Genomic DNA, 18,713 nt, shown 5'->3' with positions numbered 1-18,713 from the left:
ACAGATTATTCCAGTGAAGGGACAGAAGCCATAGCCAAAGGGCCATCTGCTGAGCTCTTCTCCAGTGGATCCCACAGCAAAAGGCGTCGTGATGGAGCAACCCAGGCAACTGGGATACACATCATTAAGTAAGTGACAGAATGAAGGATGGAAAACTTTTGAGGGTAAGTGTAGACAAACATGATCACTGCACCACTGCATTTTTTTAAATAAAAAAATCAGAAAGATGAATGTGTTTGCTGTGAAGCCGGAAGACTACTACTGTATGCACTGCAAACAGGGTTTGCCTCAAGGTTTTCTTTGATTTTAAAACAAGACTATAGTAATAGATTTAAATGGTCTCTTTTCTATCTGCATCTTCTAAGAATTCCTTCACTCATTTAATAAAACAAAATGTTCTCCACCTCCACGGCAGAAGATTATTTAGACCAGTTTTCTGTGTCAGCTCATTTGAACAGAAACTTCATAACTGTTTGTTTCTAACTAAGGTACCATAATATTTTCAAAGTCTGATACTCCATTTTATATTCCTTCAAGTAACTTTTAATACTTTTGAATTAGGATAAGAAAAGTCAATGTATACACTGCCTACAAGGACATATAATTCAGTGTATCATTTCATAACCCAGCTGTCAACAGAGACAACATTTTTATAATCCATGTATTGTATGCGTGCCAGTCTGAGATGAATAGTCCTGTAACTATAATCAATACTGTTCATTCAAACAACTGGCAGCAGCATTTCAGACAACTGGCAATTTCATCAATTTCACTGGGCTGCCCAAAAATAAACAGCTTGAGAGGGATGAATGATCTCTGTGGTTATCTATAAATAATACTAATCTCAGTCATTTGTTTTAGAGGGTTCATCACTGGGAGCTGCAGAAGCCTCATATCAGTGCAAAAGGCATGGCAGGCTTCAAGAAACTAAAGAAATGCTGATGGATTATATTGTTGGCTTTTCATTCACACAGTTACTGTATTTACATACAGGCTCCACTGAAAGTTCCAGGATCCCTCCAGTGCTACGGCACTTCCAGCTTTGCAGGAAACTCACACCATCTGAAGGACTGGTGAACACCTCAAAAGTCAAACTACACTCAGAGGAAGTTCCAGTGATCTGAGCAAACCTGGCCTGGGTAGTGACTAAAGCCACTTACGAGGAAACACGAGCAAGTTTGGGATCTTGAACCACTTCAATGTGGAACTTGCCCAAACCTCACAGCTCCATGTGAATGAGACAGCGCTGAGGCTGCTGGGAGCGAGGTGAACCCGGGCAGACAGGGAACAGAAGGCGCCATTCACAGGCCTGTTCGCTGTCTCTGGGAAGTGAAATAGCTTTTCTTTTTTTTTAATTATGCTCTATCTGCTCCTATCTATCAAAGCAAGGCAAGAACAGAGAACAGAGGAAAAAGGATAAAGACAGCAGACTAAAGGGAAAAACCACATCTCCACGGAGTACAGATCCCAAAGAAAGCTTCCAAAGCTCTGAAGTGAAAAAGATCCAATTGCTGCAGTTGAAGTGATTCTCTCTCTCCTGGCAGCCTTGCTGGGCTGTGGGCTATCACTGCAACACCACTGCTGCCCAGCAGGAGAACCTGCAGATCGGTGGGTCACCGGCCCCAAAACACTGCATGTACCTCCTGCTCCTGTAGGAAAAGCTCCTAGCCACTGGGAATTATCATTATCATTCACTGGTAAGGAATTACAAGAGGGCTGGTGTGTGCTCTAGGGAAAACAGAGGAATGATCAGTTCTCCCAAGGACCTAGAGGCTGGCACTGCTTGGCTTCCAGGCAGGATTTGTGCTGCCACGAGGCATCGCTGCAGAGAGCTCAATAAACCACCGGACTGCAGCAATTCTCTTCTGTGGATAACCATGAATGGGAGCCAAGGCCATCACCTCAGCTCCTTCACACAGAGTGCTCCAAAGAAACCCCATCAGATGAGCTCTGCAGAAACGCCCAAGCCCTCTGAACAGTACTGGGGAGGAAGCAACAGCATAGGTGTGCACACCCAGGTAACCAAACTGCTGCTGGACCAAGATTCCAAAGCCACACTGTAACCCCTACAGCCACAAAGGATCACGTTTCAGTCTTAAAGCCTGTTGCTCAGAAAATTTGTATCCTGGTAATGAAAATAATCTTCAGGTTGCAGCATTATCCAATTTACAAGCTTATTGCTAGTTTAAAGTGACTGACAATCAGCACGCCCAGCCACACCACCCCAGCACTTCAGTGGCATGTTTCTTGCCTAACTGCCAACAACAGAAAGATTAATGGCATCAACCTCTTTGGAAAGAGAACACAAACCTGACAGTGGACAAACGGGGGGAAGTTCACAACCCAGCTGGTGCCTCTGCACCTCTGAGAAATGAGGCGGGGCTGTGGCTGTTTTAAAAGGGAAGCCTTGACTATATTGTCAAAGTAAAATTGTCTGCAGGACATTTATAAAGAAAAGCCAGCTTTTAAGAATGGGTGAATTTATCAAGCTGCACATCTTTATTGCTTTGATCATCAATATTTTAAAGTTACTACGTTTTATTCTGTATTAGCAATAAATCTCTACACATTTTTAACTGTAATCATCACAGCACAACATGATACACTTCTCTTGGAGATTTAAAGTTGGGCTCAGTCACAGAAAAACAGCCAGACTGGGTAGGAGGATGGTTGAACTGGTAAAATAAAGTCTCTCAGTTTCAAGTAAATGAATAGGTGGCAGCATACACCATTATTAACCTGAAGTCCATAATGAGAGCTTAAATGAACAGTTCTAAGTGGACACGGGCCTTTGTACCAGAGCCACACTCCTGCAGTTGGCACTAATTGACCCTTTTGCTGGCAGGCTCGGTGCAGAAGGCAGGCAGCAGCCTCTGAACTGCAGGCCCTTCTCTGTCATGCAGAACAAAGTCACAGTCCTGATTATCCAGGAAGTTTGATCTTAATGCTCTACACTTCTATAGCTTCTTTCATCCAGGGATGAGGCAGGAAGGACAGCAGGGGAGACTCAAACTGCTATTGCCCTTCCCGCACCCATTTTGCAGAAGAAGGTCTCCTCTATCTTTGGAGTTTGCAGACACTTTTTGCAAGTGTACTCCACTCATGCTGAATTACAGAGTTGAATTTCTGAGGAACTTAAATGACAGATTCGTATTTCATAAATAGCTTCACCAGGGCTTCTGGAAAACGTAATTAATAATAATTTTTGATTTTAATCTCCTTACAGAGAATGTTGCAATAGACTGAAATCAAGCCAGCATATGCAAGAAATACACCAGGTTGATATAAGCAGTTTTAGAGACCACATAGTAGAAAGCAGAATTTCATCCAGAAAGATGTCATTTTTAAATTCATGTGGAGATCTTGATTAAGGCAGACTATTCCAGAGCAGCAGATTTTGGAATCAATTAACAAAACAATTCTTATTAACACAGAGAATCTCCAGACAGTACCAAGATAGCACAGAATCTTTTCAGTAAAGCCCGCAAGGAAAATATACTCTAATATCAAATTTATCCTCCAGCGTATGCAGAGATTGCCTCAAATCTCAAATGCATCTTACGTGAAACAGGGGCTAGCACTGCAGAACAACACAATAAGAATTTAAGACAGGAAGTGCAGATAATTTATCTGAATAAAGCTTCCAGGAGAATAACTGATTTATGTTGATGCTGATCCAAGCTGGAACATGACCAGGATGCAGAAGTTAAGCAGCATCACTACCCACAATAGGTTCCCTATTTATAAAAAACAACAGGGTGTTTTTAAGGATGAAAATAAGTTAAAATGTTAGCTTTATGCTTCAGCCAAAAGCCCCTGTTTTGCCAGAGTTCTGTTCTTGAATTATCTCTGGAGCGACTCAGAAAAAGGCACCATGTTTTTCAGTCAGGACTATCACTATTCATGCAAGCACTTAAGAGACACAGTGAGTTAAATTTCACAGAGGAGTCTATCGTCTTTAATGTCACACAGCCTCTATTCATGAAAGAATTGCAAAATCCATAAACTGACACAGAGAAAAATAGTGAAAGCTTCACAACTACAACCACCCCCCCCAAAAAAACAACAAACGTAGGGGGGAAAGGGGAAAAAAAAAGCCAATCTGAAAGTAGAGATGGTATAAGTGCCTTCTGCTAAAAGCAAGGTCAGCACTTTCCACTGGAGACTATTTGATTTACACTATTTTGTTTCAATTGAAAAACAAAATCTTTCCTTGGCAGATTCTGCCCTACACAGTCTATTACAGATACTTCTGAGATACCCAGCATCATTTATAAAGGGACACTTATTACTGCTGAACGTGATCATTTTGCTAAAGTTCCCAAAGTTCCAAGAGGAAAGATGTGCAATGCTACACAAGGGTGTATTCCATTAGTTGCTGAAGTCAAGAATCTGGACAACCTGCGTAGTCCTGGAGGGGAGGTACAGTACTGATTAAGATGGTCAGAATCTCCCTTCAAGAATCCATTGGCTGTCCTGGATCCGTATCCTCTACTTATCCAGAGGCTTAAAGCCAGGAATACTCCATGAGGGACCACTCTGCTTTTATCCTTTACTGACTTCACTCTTTCAAACTCCCACAGAGCTACTCCAAATTTACCCTGGTGTCAGTCACGTCAGAGGAAGACCCTGTTATGTATCATGACTACCTCTACTTATCTAATGGGATACAAAGAGGTGTTTTTTTGCTTTCTCTTAGGGTAGAACAATGAAGCACTAAAGCATGTAGGTCCCATGGGTCACTGCAGATATACATAACTAAGCATCAATGCTTGTAATTTCGATTTGTGTTACACAGAACCAAGTGACTGGCAGTAAAGCACATCTGATGCACATGAACACACGTTTTTGAAACAGGACACTGCAGCTGTAGAAACCTTCACTACCTTTACTACAGTCTGCACGTAGTCAAGCCATACTGATGCAGCTTTAAGGCAGCTTCTGCACCTGGAGCGCCCAGCTGGAGTAGTGGAAAACTTCAAGAGGGTCAACTGGTCTCATTTTAATCAGTTTTGGGCTTATCTCACTGCTTTTCAAGGTAATAAAGTAAGTTGCCTGTAGATGGTGTGGAAAGACATGCCATACATACTCTAACTGACAAAAATCATCTATCCATAAAATCCATCACAAGCAGCTTGAACTATATACCCAGGAAAAAAGCGGACAGCTTCTTCCAAACCACACACAATTTTATTTTCACATCCATCATCTATCTGTCATTATAAAAATTGGACAGAACAGGTGCTTTTAGACTGAAAAAGGCAGATTCATGCCTGCAGAAACATCTTGCTACCTCAGGTAGACTTCATCAAATTGTTTCAGTCAAGAAAAAAAAATGTACAAAACAGAAATCATCATTTCTAAAACAAAACATTTGGCTTCAACTGAAACCTAGTCAATTTTACATCTGAAACTATTAAAAAAGCTTTTATTTTTAATTCTCTAACTTTCTGTTTGATCCCAATCTAATCTTTAAAACCTTTTTGGAACTACAACTGAAATGAAACATTAGCAAGTCACACAGCTTCCATCATTTTCAATCATGATGTTCTGGGATAGGCAATTAGTTTCTGGGATGCACAGAACAGCAGTGGGATCATGGTTCTATAGAGCAACTTGGTCTGAGCTGGCTGAGGCATTCAATATAAATATATAAAAACTACCATTAGTCATGAGGATCACTCTGCTGACATGGCTGAAATAGGAAAGAAATAGGATTAGCTGGCACTGTCTGACCACGTACATTTTTTCTCTTTAGCATTATTTTCTATTCATCAAGAAGTCCTAAGCAAATAAGCACAAAAACCAATGTTTTAAACATTCTAGTTGGACAGCAGGTATTATGCTGAGCACTTCCTTAGGTCCAAATCCTTTTGACATATTCCACATAGCAGTGAAGCCACTCTGGAGATGCTACCTGACCACTGCTCCAACACTCTGGAGAAAGGCGGGTGACTACATTAAACTTGCTAGACAATTTAGAATCCCCCTAACACTTGTGATTCAATGCAGGGTTAGACTCTGGGTCAGTCCTTTGCAAATCAATAGACACTAATTAGCTCTCATCTAACTGCTGGGAAAAAGAATGCACGTGAACTGGAGTTTTCTGATCAGCAGACTTCATTAGAATTCAAACTTGGTGACACAACTGGTAAAGTCTAGCACAACAAAACGTCTGTAATTGGTAAAAATCAGTGTCCCTCCCACGGAGAGGCTACAGAAAGTTCATCACCTGAAAAAACATACCAATTACTACCTCTCCCCAAACCATCTTCCCTCCCTGCACCGCCTCCACAGAAGAAAAACACAAACAATTACATCAATGACAACCACCAGGACGTTTTAAGGAATTTAACAGGCACAGCAGGGCACAAAGGCAAATCAAGGTGTGTGTCATGATGGAGCAACCCTGTGATTTGCAAGGCCTGATCCATGTTCCCTAAGTGGGCTGCAGCACCTATCTTGGACTAAGATCTCTGAAATGGAAATGAGACAAAGAAATCATGGGAGGCAGCAAGCCCTGAAATGCACTGCTGCACATCTCAGAAAATCTGGCAGCTGTGAGATACTGATTACAGCACGTTTTACAGACCTCACTGAGAGAAATCAACAGACAGCAGCACTTCTAGTAAAGATGTTCTTTCTCCCATCACTCAAATAAGCAGTTTGAGTGTGGGATCAGGTAGGCAAGAATTGGGCACACGCTGTGCTGTTGAACTATGGGCCATATTTGTAATAAAGACCCAGGGTGTGTAGGAGACAAAAGAAATTTCCAATATTAAACTTGCTTTCTCTCCAACAGCTTTGCTTATTTCAGGTAAAGAGCTGAAAATTCCTCCTTTGTCAAGTGATAGATTGGTTTGCTGTACAGCTTCGACACATGTTCTCCCAGGTCCATCACTGGGAATGTATGTCTTCTTTCAGCAAGGACAGCAAATTTCTAAGTGCTAATTTCAATTCATTTTCCAATAGGATGAAAAGTAGGCTGGATTTTGGTGGGGATTTTCTTTTTTTTTTTTAAATATATTTTTCCTTTTTATTGTTTGTTTTTTGTGGGTTTGGGGTTTTTGTGTGTTTGTTTGTTTTGTTTTGTTTTTGTTTTTTGTTGTTTGTTTGATTTTTCTTAGGAAATGGAGGAAGTGATCAGTGAATTGAAGAAGGTGCTGTTGCAGAAGCTCTCCGAGTTTTTCACTGAAAACAACACCCTGCAATACCTGTCAGATACAGGTAAATTGTACTACCCTTGTACAAGAGATAGCAAAACTGAACTACCAAAAAGGACAAATAGACTTACTCCGAATCATGCTACGAGCCACCAGAAGATGCCACAATTTCCCAAGTTCAGTCCCTTGACCACTTAGGTGGGACCCAAATACTTGATGTTTGCTTATGACAGAACTGCCAACAGTGAAATCAGCAAGCACCATTACACCCATCAGCCCAGGAGAAGGATGTGTGAAAATAATGAAGTATACAGAAAATGAAGTACAGACTAGATACCATCAAGAGAGTGGATATACCTTTCCCAGAAAGCTGCACATAATTTTATAGACAGTCCTTTTATTAAAAAGGTCTGAAGACTGTGAAGTCCCCACAGAGTCCTGCTTTTTTTTTTTTTAATTCTTCATCAGAATTTCAAACATCACATTTGAATAAACTCCAACAAATATAAGCCCAACACAAGGGCAGGACTACGCATCCAAAGGCAATCACTTAAGTTACAAGTGGTCTGAAAGTGAACATGTAAATTGCACTTGACAAAACGAAGCAAAAAAAACTTTCAGCATATCTGAAATGTCCAAACAGTCTGGTAAAATAATTACATACAAGCGACCAGATAGATCATTCCAGCAGAAGAGTGCTCACCTGAGCTATTATCCAATTTCAGGAGAGCAATTCACCCTTTTTACAAGTGCCTGGGCAAGTTATCCACAGCACTGTGTCCCTGCAGATTGATCCTCACGCATAAGGGCTCTGTGCCTCCTGTCTAGTGTTTGTGTCAGGGTTGCACATTGCCACTTGCTATTTTAGAAACAGTTAAGATGATAAAACAGATCCAGAGCCTCAGACAAAATGAGAAGGGTACGCAGGAATGAATGCTCTGTGGATACACTGACATCAGGCGTTGCTACATTCACTCTCCCTCTTTACACACACACTTCAACACCTGTTTCTCTCTTGCTCTATGTATATATGATGGTTTTACCATTAATATTTACATCTGTGTGAGATCAACTGAAAAGGCATGTACTGTCTTTGAATATTTCACATATATGTGAAATTCTCACACTGATATATGAACTCTGCATTTTTGGTGATATTGAAATATCTCCAAACTCCCCGATACTGTGAGGCTGTTTGGTAGTTATTGATGTCCACACTGCAATGAATACCAACAGCCCAACAGGAGTGTCTACTCCAGAGTCCTCATCAGAGGAGGGCATGTGAAAAACTCTAAGGTGATTTCAAGTTTGAAGTTTCTAAGCCACCTAATACTCTGAAGATCAACAATAATATAAAGGATGTGATACAACAAAGGGAAGCCTCTGAGTCTGATGGGAAATATAACATGCACATTTTTAGAGGAAGAAAATACCCATGGATGAAATCTGGAAGTTGCTTCTACTGCAGTGATGATCACAGTCTCACAGAAAGTGGTTTAATCTAGATCAATCATTTAATCATTTCTATCATTCTATTTTTAGATCACCTCATTGTTCCAGTGGAAGTACAAGCTCTCATACAGCAAACCTCATGACAATGGGCACAGAGCTTTTGGCTGCCTTATGAGCTTCCTTAGAAAGGGGGTCATGGCCTTCCAGTGATCTCTACTCTCCAGCAGAATAAAAGTACTGCTCTCAAGCTGCAACTTAGACGCCAAATACAAATTCACACAAACACCTTTCTCAAAATAAATGAACACAGGTTTCCAATTACATAGGCTGGCTTGGTTTGAAATGAACTATGAAATCAAACTGTTGCTGTTTTAAAAATAACATATTCTGAAACATTTTAAGGATGCCTACTAAATCAAAATTAGCATTCCAAAATTAGTGATGACAAAATACGTACTTTAAATGGAAAACCTTAAATCGATGGTTTGTGACAATAAAGAATCGCTGCAAACACATCAGCTCCCTCATTTCACACCTTCTTGCATAACAGTCCTACACTTGCAGTAGGATGGCCTCCCACCTCCCAGACACTGAACACAGCGAACCCAGAGAAGAGAAACCCACTGTTTCTGTGGCTCTTGGACAAGCTCCCAAGTCAGCCTTCAACAAAACTGTGGGGTTTTTCTGTTGTTGTTAAAAGCTTCTGTCACAGGCTTGTTTCCCATCATGGCATCTCCATTTCCTCCCAGGGATAAACTACAGCTGTTCCGTATTTTACTGGAAGGTCTAGTTAATCAGTAGCTCTCCATCCCACCCTAACAGCCGTATGGGTGCTCCAGGCCCAGCGTTATATGGGAAAAGTGAACAATTTCATGTCTGCATCTGCACAAAATCTTTCTAAAACTAGAAAAGCAAATGGCACTCTTCATCATGTTTTACTGTTCATTCATTTGGTGAGTTCAGAGTTTCTCAAGAGTCCATCCATATAACATATTTTTTCCATCTCTACAGTATGAGTTAAATGGAACCCTAACATCTAAACAGTACATCAGTGTTTTGTATGCAGCAGAGAAGGAAAGAAAGGAGATTCAGCTTATTTTAAAATTAAAAAATAAAAAACCATAGTTGAAAGGGGCAAGGTTCCTTCTGCCCACACTGAGATCACATTCAGCTTAATGACAAATTATCTGCTCTGTCACGAAGTGGAAACAAACTTCAATTGGAAAACACCTTTCACCTTTTGACCTAGGCCCAATACTGCAAAAGCTCTGACCCCTAAACTGGATTTTGTCATACAGCAGTAACACACAATACTTCAGCACCTTCTGCAGCACATAAAAGACATTCTCAGTGATCTGTAATGAGTAGAGTTGTGCAGAAAGCACATTTCCAGGTGTTTTACCACAGAATGATGCAGAAACCAGAGTGCATTCCATGTCAGGAGAGTTCGGCATCTACTCTGTGCTCGCTACTCACACAAAACCACCAGTACACGGCCCAGACTTGGCAGGACTCTCAGAGACACATGCTTATGCTTTTGGCAGAAGGGAGCTGACCACTTGCAGCATCAGTGTCCTCTGCCAGCTGGCCAAAGAGCACACAGATGCAAGGGAAGCAAATTATCTGCCCACTGGCAAAGAGAAATGCTGAACAGCACCTTAGGAGAAAGCGTGTGTGCGCATGTGTTCCCGTGTGCGAGTCAGTCTGCGTGTGAGCGTGTACACACACACACCTGGGCTTTGGGAAAGGGAGCAGTACAGTCAAACTGGGAAAACTGGCTGCTACTATTTCTGTGGCATCATTTTCTGCAACATTCTCACAACAGTGAACAGGCACTTTTCCCATTAAAATCTTCCAAGTTGAATTTTAAAGATTAAACACAAGGACAGCAAAGATGCTGAAGTTTATTTTTCCAAGAAAGTCTGAAATCAGACCCCTTCAAGAAAGGACCCATACAATCACTTACAGAATTTTAGCAACTTAAGCTCAGCATGCCTTTGCATCTTCCCTCTTTATTTATCTCTTGAAGAATGAGAGCTTGTGAAAAAGCTCTCATTCCCACTACACATCCACATTCAGTAAAACACAAAAAGCCTTCTGGGTTCAGAAGACATATTTAAAAAAAACTCAGAAAAACTAATGGGACAAGAATTTGCAGCTGATAGGTTAGGTTTAGCTGAGAGATGGAATCTGCTGGTAGATTAATTAGATTCTGCAATCACAGCCCCTTTTCATCCGCACGCATCCCACCACTATCATTACATGATCAACAGATTTTAATGAAAACTAATGCTTTCTTTTGAGAAATCCCATGGAGACTATGTATAGGGTTGAGTTTACTTTTCAAAATATCTCTTGAAGATTGTACATAATGCGAGTGCACATTTGTTGGCTGTAAAGGTGTACAACAGCAATTTTTTGCAATGACAGTGCAGAGAGGGAATATGAGATCTGTGTGCTAATGAGCTGACACTGCAGAGGCTGGAGCAGTGTTAGTATAGTGCACTACAAGTGCAGAGCAGAACGACATACGCGGGTTATTTCCAGGGAATACGATCTACAGAGCTATACACACAATTCAACATCAATACCAACACCCTTCATCGGGGGTTATAAGAGAAACATGAAAGATGTTGCTTCAGTGACAAATTTATATATTTGAGTTGTTATATTAATATTGCTTTAAAAAAGCCAGCTCACTCCCTACATGAGCATTTTAAAAGAAAATATAACATGATTTTGATTTTATACGTTCATAGATCAAGATAACTTCCTCTTTGTTTCTTCTGATAGCAAAAAGCTGCATATTTTAAAAGATGTAATAATCTCCCAGGAGCCAATGATAAACTTCAATTCACCTTTAAATACACAGGAATTTTCATCTGTGTTTGTATTTGTTCTCTGTTAAGATATCATACAGCTAAATAAATAAGTGGGCAGATAAATAGGGTGGATGAATACTGTATGAATGTGTGTAAATTAAATATACAGAGAGGGGCTCAGTGGTAGCAGTGAAGCAGGGAATACATGTACATAAATCAGATTATGCATCATTTAACTGAAAAGGGAATGAGAGGGAGGGGCTTAGGGCAGGAATTTTCTTCTGCTTCTAAACAAGTTTCTTCCCATGTTGGGATATTGCCAAATCAGCCATACCAGAGGTGGGCACTTTTTCTCTGGCTCATGAGAATACTTCAGAAGAGGTTTTCTTCTCTTGCCTCTGGAATGCACCAAATTGCATCAAGCAGGATGTGCAGCTGTACAGTAAGAACATAAGTCTTTTCTGAGCAGAGCCCCCTCGATTCCTGCACACATGAACACTACTACAGTCACTACCATATAAATCAAAGCAAAGGAGAATGAGAAGTATTATTTTATGGATACTGACTAGTACAGGCACCAGGCTCAAGCCATACATGCTACTTTCTCCAATTTCCCCTCAGTTCCTGTACTCATCCCACCACAAAGGCAGCCCCAGTCTCCCTCTCCAGTGAAGGCAGGCAGAGTCACTGCAGGTTTCTCTACCATGGATCCCTGCCAATTGCAAATATTGATCAAACGGCTGTGTGACATCACTGGAGACAATACATGCTTATCTCCAACTGAGGCAAAAACCTTGTGGAAAGAATTCCTTCATGGGTATGGTAACACCCTGAAATTATCTGCCACTCCACTAGGAAGCAAGGATGTGATTAAAGGTACTCAGGTTGGAATGTTAACCAGGTAGTAGGACAAGCTTTTAGTTCATCCCAATGCATTGATACACATGAGCATTCTGACTTGCAAAGACAATTGCTTCCAGATTCAAAAGAGCAACTGTTCTGATATTTTTTTTATATATTTTGAGCTACTGAAAACCTATGTGTGGTGACTTGGACTCACCATATTCTTTTCCTAACAACAGTATCATGAGATGGTTGACACAGCCATGGACAAGGTCACCTTTTAATTTCCTTTCTTCTGTTTCTTTTTTTCCCCACATCTTCTACTTTTAAATAGGTTACTGTAGGTTCATGTTCTCTGGTCTACAGTTCCTCCAGAGATTTAAGTTTTCCCAGCTTTACTACACTGGTAATATGGGTGTTGGAATATGCAGCCCTATAGTACAGAAAACAATCTCACCTTACTAAAATCACCACAGCTTTAAATAAGCAATGACAAAAATCATTAGATGTCAGAAGATGAGTAGCACACTGACTAAATATACTGACTGCCCCTAAACAAGCGTGTGGTTCACTTGTCTTGGTGGGATCTTTAAAGAAGTGCTCGTAGAACTTTTAAAAAACAATTAATAATTAATCACCTAAGCAGTTCAATGTATTTAGTTTAAATCCATATAATTGATATTTAGGAAAGTGTGTTTGAGATATAGCCTCTTGAAGGGATTACACTGATTAAGGATTAATAGTCTGATGTTTGTTGTAAGAGCTGTTGAGGCTGGATAGGATTAGTAAAATAAGATGCAAAGTAGAGACACGCTTTTATTTACCATTTTTTTCACTTTACCAAATATTTTTAATGAATACTGATAATTAACCTCTCTGCAAAACTTTTAAAGGTCCTAATTCAAAGCCCTTTGAAAAGCCCTTTGCTGCACTAGCAAGAAGTAGTCACATGGGGGATATGTTAGAATATCAATCCAAAATTTGTCCAAATATTTTCATATTGTATATTTTCTAACCATCAACTTTCTCAAAATATACAGTGGGACAGGAATATAACAACTATTCTATCCCCAACAACCAAATAAACAAACAAATAAGATGTTCAAAACATGAAATTGTTTTAAAGCAAAAGATATGTGTTCTGTACTCCAGTGCTTCATTATATTAGTATATAATGCTTCCTGTTTGCACATTTTATACTGCGAACATAAACCTGCATATTGTGAGAGGAAACCTGTTTCAACACAAAGTTAGTACGTTGCAGTCAAAGGTCCTTTAGATCATGTACAGACATAAATCTGCACATTGCAAAGTGCATCAACCACCTTGCAAGGGGACTCCTTTCATTTTCAAAGGTTCACAGTCAACATTGTATAGAACCGAATTTGGAGACATCAGTAAAAGAAATATCCAGGAACCACTACTGGGTAAAGGAAAGCTTTTTAGAATGCAGAACACGCACAAGTCTTTCCGAAAGAGATTTCGCATTTTAACACCACATTAGCAATACTCAAAGTTCTGGTTTGCATCTTCTGTTAATAACAGCTCAAATTATACGTATGCACTGCTTGTACAGAGCTATTTCTCATAATGCCAAGTGTTCTGATCCCATTTTCTCTCCCCTCAGCTCTAACAGTATCTGTCATTTTCCAGTCTCCTCAGCTTTTCACAGGACTTTCACTGTAAGAAAACAACTCAGTATTTCAGGGCAGTAAGCCCCTCTATCTTTGTCCCCTCAAGGTCACTTCTAAACACTTGTTTCTGATCTTTTCCTACATGGCATTGTATGCAAATTATGCCTTTTCACACACCCAGGTTCTAGCCTCAACAGAAAAGGGATCTTCAGCGGCAATTCACTGATCACAGCTACACAGCACTGATATACCAACAACATGGTTGTTTTTCTGGAAAACAAAACTAAAGGGATGAAAAGAAGTGGTGAGAGAACTTTTCCTAAGGTACTATTCAACCACATAATGCTGCAAATCTACTAAACCTCAAGTCACTGCACACATTTGTTGCACTGTATTGCATGACTGAGAACTCTAGGCTACCAGGGAGAAACCGAATGTAAAGATACATAAAAAATAAACATCTTTTAAAAACCGTGTATTTACTTACAAGCATTTGTCACTGAAAAACTGTTGGAAGAGTCCAAGTGATCTACGTGATAGTTCAAATGGAAGGGCTTTTCTGTGGTATTTTGGTTTGTGTTGTATAACTGCACAGCAAATCGAAATGCACTGTGCTCCTGAACAGTGTTCCTCATGAAAAGTCCACCTAGAATGGAAAGAAAAAGGATAAAAAGGGAAAAGGTATTTCAGAATGAATTCTGAGGAGAAACAGTGGCAATAAGTTACATTTGCATGCTGCACACCGCAGGAAAAAATGAACAGGAGCAGGCTGAACCTGAGCACATAACTCTGACAGAGCACCTACATGAATTACATATTCCAAGTCCAAAGTTAGGCTTTTAAAGCCACACATCACATCCAAGTGCCCCCGAGCGATGGGAGTCGCTGGGAGCTGCAGGTGCACCCTGAAAACCAGGCCACTTCCACACGGATGCCCACACAGAGATTTAAAAGTCTAACTTGGGGGACCGTGGCTCCTAAATCATCTCCAGACTACCGAAATATCGCCACTGTAGAGTTATGTGCGAGGACACGGCGGCGTGGCAAACGTGCGGTTTCACGGTCTGGTGGAGCGATAGCACGGCCGAGCCAAAGGATGCTCCGAGGGACGGCAGGGAACAGCCCCCGCTTCACTCGCTGCCCTCAGCCTCACGGCTCGCTCGGCCCCGGGTTTAGGGCACGTCGCTACAGATTCACGCCGTGACTCTCTCACATTATGTGCTCCACGGGATGCGCCGCTCCAGGGCACGGCTCCGCAGAGCGCGGACCCGATCCCCGCCGCTCGCAGGGGAGCGGGAGCCCGGTGCCGCTCGCAGCCGCCCCGGGCACCGCCGCTGCCTCTCGCCCCAGCGAGGGGAAGGACCCGGAGCGGGGCTGGCTCCTTCCCGGCGGCGCCCGGGCTCGCCCCCCGCTCCCCTCCGCACAACTTCCCCGCGGCTGGCGGGGAAGGCGCGGGTCGCGGTGCCGCGGCGGGCGCTTACCTATACTGATGGTGTTGGGGAACCCCGCCAGAGCCTCCCCCAGCAGCCCCGCCAGCAGCAGCAGGAGGGTCCGGGGCGCGCTCTGCCCCATTTTCTTCAGCCCCTGCGGTTCAGCCCCTAAACCGAAACTGGCGGCACAGGCATGGGCGCAACTGGAGACTCGGAGCGGTGTCAGTGGTGGTGGCGATGCTGGCGGAGGTGGTGGGGAGGATGGTCCCCCTCCTTTCTTCCCTTCTTCTTTTTTTTTTTTTTTTTTTTTTTCCTCTTTCCTTCCCCAAATCCCTCTGCTCTCGTCTTCACCCCAGCCTGGCAGGGCTCATTGGCTGCGAGATTGCCTTTCTCCCCCCCGTCTCCAGCAGCCCCCCCCCAGCGCAGGGACTTCCCCCAAAGATGGTGGGTAGCGGAGCCGGCGAGGCTGCTCCGCCCGGGCCGGGAGGGGGTTATCGATCAAACTTGGCGTGAGGCGGGCTGGCAGCCGCTCCGCTCCGCTCGGCCCGCCCGCCCAGCCCCGGCGCCGCCGTCTCCCGGCCGCGGCTCCGCGCTCGGGGCTGCGGTCGGCGGGAGCGCACCGGCCTCACGTGGGGCGGCCCCCGGGCTGCAGCTGCCCCTTTAAAGCTGCATCGCCTCGGTGTGTGTGTGTGTGAGAGTGAGTGCGGTGCGTGCGCCTGTGGGCGGGCGGGGGAGGGAGCGAGCAAGGGAAGGAGGGGCGGGAGCCGCGCAGAGCCGGGGCCGGCAAGAGAGGCCGGGCGGGTGAGGAGGAGAAGGCGGTCGGGTCCTGGTCCGGCCCGGCGGGCGGTGCGGGTGCCCCAGGACCGCGGGCCGAGAGGCTGCGGAGGCGCTTCGGGGCCGGGGGCGAGAGGCCCGGTGAGGGCCGGGGCAGGCGGGCGGCGCTGGGCCCCGCCGGAGGGGAGAGCCGGGAGCGCACGGGCTGCCGAGGGAGGGCTGGAAAGGACCACAGCAAGGGATGCCCGAGCACTTTCCCGGAGAGGCTGCTTGCCCTGCGCCCGAGTGCTCCCCATCCCTCTCCATCCCTCCTCGTCCCTCCTCATCCCTCCCCATCCCTCCTCCAGTGCCAGCGCCTCTGCACGGAGGCATCATCCGCCCACTGTGCCATGAAGTGAAGAAAGGCAAGGAATAGTTTAATCCCACATTAGGGAATATTAGGTCCTTCCCAACCAGCTATAAAGGAAGGAACTCCAACAAAATCTCCCGTTTTCATTCCTTATGCTATAGAAAGACGGGACATGTCTGAGCTGCCCCAGCACAGAGCACAGCATGGGCAACCTGATGGAGAGCAGCCAGGTGTGTGCCGGACATCCCTTGTACCTGGAGCACCAGTTCTGACCCACCTGGTCTGCACATGGACAGGGAGCTGTTGTGCCTCTGCTTGAAGCTGGGTTCTCTGAGGAGTTAGTCTTGTACCCATCTCCTTGAAACCTCACTGTATGGATCCTGCAGCTCTTTTGCTTCTGCGGCTTTGGGGCTCACAAAACTATATGAAATGGAGAGAGAAGAGAGATATTAGGTCAAGTAGTCCAACTCATAGGCCCAGCAAAGACTGATCTTCCCTTAATGTTTTTCCTCTGATTTCAGCAGGTAGCTTTACCTTGGTGTTTCTCTGCTTTCTTCTTTTAATCTTCATCTTACACTCTGGCACTGTTTGGGTCTATGTTCAGTTCTCTTAGGGATAATATTAAATGCAGTTGGCTTTGGATTTGCAAAATAATCAGCCAGTACCACTGGCTGTAGTGTCATGTAAGTAGTCAAGATGTAAGATTGTGGCAGATTACTGCACATACGCTAATGAACAACACCAGAGATTCAAACCACTACCCTTGAGGGAAGCCAAAAGCACAGGTGAAGAGCAGTGCATCACAGTCATGATGCAGGAGCATTACCATATGCTTTTAGTGACATATGTGTGACACCTGCTTACCCTGAGGTGCATGCACTGGTTGCTACCTGTTGTGTTCCTTTATGAGAATCATACCCAGAAGATGGAGTCTGTTCCACTTCAGCCAGGAGTAGGGATCAGGCTATGGGGTGGATGGTAATGTTCCCTGTTTAGATTGAGATGGCAGGTGTCACTTTCTCTCTTTTTAAGAAATGGTTATCTATACGGACAGGTGGGTTAAGGTCCATTATTACATCCACAGTACTCCTCATGTTCAAAGCTCTCTATGCATATTATCTATGAATTCCTGTAAACATCTCCATGAATCATGATTCTGTTCTTCCCCTACAGATGTAAAAACTTAAAAATCAGGGAAAGCAACCAGCCCAGCTTACCTAACCAGAAAGTTTCAGATCCAGAATTAAGATCCTGAGCAGCATCCCAGCTTCACTGTAGAGCACTCTGCTCCCAAATGTCCTCTGCTGAGGACAGTGGATCTGAAAGCTACAGACAGGCACAGGAAGTTTAGACATTCAAGATAGTTGTCAAAAGCATGTTCCTATAACCAAATAGTTTCTCTTTCTGGTTCCAAACTACTTATCTTTTCCTATTCTACACACTGCCAGCCTATTTCTAATGCATTCTCCACAAAGTCCTGCTGTCCTCTTTTTTTTTTTTTTTTTTTTGGTGTCCTTTGCTAGCGGCCCTACTTCTTTCCTGTTCACTTGCTCTCACAAAGTTCTTCTCTCCATCCCTGCAGCTGAGTATTCCAGGCTGACTGCCACCTGCCACACTGACAGCTGATGGTGCACTGAAAAAAAATATGAAAGAAATTATGTTTAACATTATAGATGTTAGAACAAGAGAAGAGATAAAATAGGCCTAAATGAATGTGGCATGTGTCAGTCTCGGTTTCACACACTGCCAGTAGGGTGGGTACCTTGTCTCCAATAAAATGGTGCTTCACAGCCTAATCTCCAAATGGACAGTCTTGTGATAATCCAAAATACATCTGTGCTAAGAGACAAATGAATTTTCATTATCACACACATTTTTCATCCTGAAGCCCCTTGTGTGTTGTTATTGTTGTTATTATTATTAGCGTTTTCCATACACACTTTGCTTGTTTGCTTATGCAGTCAGTTTCACGGCACTCTTTGCTGTTACAAATGGTACAGCAGCCATTCCATATGGATTTCGGAGAAATCCAAAGAGACCTCATCCCAGTTCATCTTTCTTACAGTGAATCTGGTGTGTTCTGGGACAAAATGGTAGGAGATTACTTGGCTTTGTGTGGATATTAGTGATATGTAAATAGTTTATATACTTTGCCAGGGATGCTCAGTGACTCAAATTAATGTTCCATGGTAACTGAGGTCACACCAGATGCTTTCCCAAGCCTTCCCTTACTAAATACAACCAAG

At 43.3% G+C, this 18,713-nt stretch overlaps 1 protein-coding gene across 7 annotated transcripts in view; it reads right to left on the bottom strand.

Moving 5' to 3' along the window:
• The window catches only part of GRIA3 (glutamate ionotropic receptor AMPA type subunit 3), a 143,755-nt gene extending 126,983 nt beyond the window's left edge, over positions 1-16,772 (bottom strand). For 6 of the 7 annotated variants that reach the window (XR_007628348.1, XM_050310921.1, XM_050310919.1 and 3 more), the window contains exons 1-2: positions 15,396-15,621; positions 14,402-14,560 (exon numbers count right to left, since the gene is read on the bottom strand). Coding sequence is in view for 6 of the 7 variants with exons in the window: in XM_050310921.1 (XP_050166878.1) it covers positions 14,402-14,560; positions 15,396-15,486 (250 nt within the window). In the remaining variant the exon portion in view is untranslated. Of the gene's footprint in view, positions 1-14,401; positions 14,561-15,395; positions 15,622-16,744 lie in introns of those variants that run through there. The other variant, XM_050310922.1, reaches the window with a different exon arrangement.
• Between the last annotated feature and the right edge of the window lie 1,941 nt (positions 16,773-18,713).

The sequence above is a fragment of the Myiozetetes cayanensis genome, unplaced genomic scaffold (genome assembly GCF_022539395.1).
Source record: "Myiozetetes cayanensis isolate MyiCay16 unplaced genomic scaffold, myiCay2020 scf15, whole genome shotgun sequence".
Lineage (NCBI taxonomy): Eukaryota > Metazoa > Chordata > Aves > Passeriformes > Tyrannidae > Myiozetetes > Myiozetetes cayanensis.
This window is presented reverse-complemented; position numbering and strand designations above follow the sequence as displayed.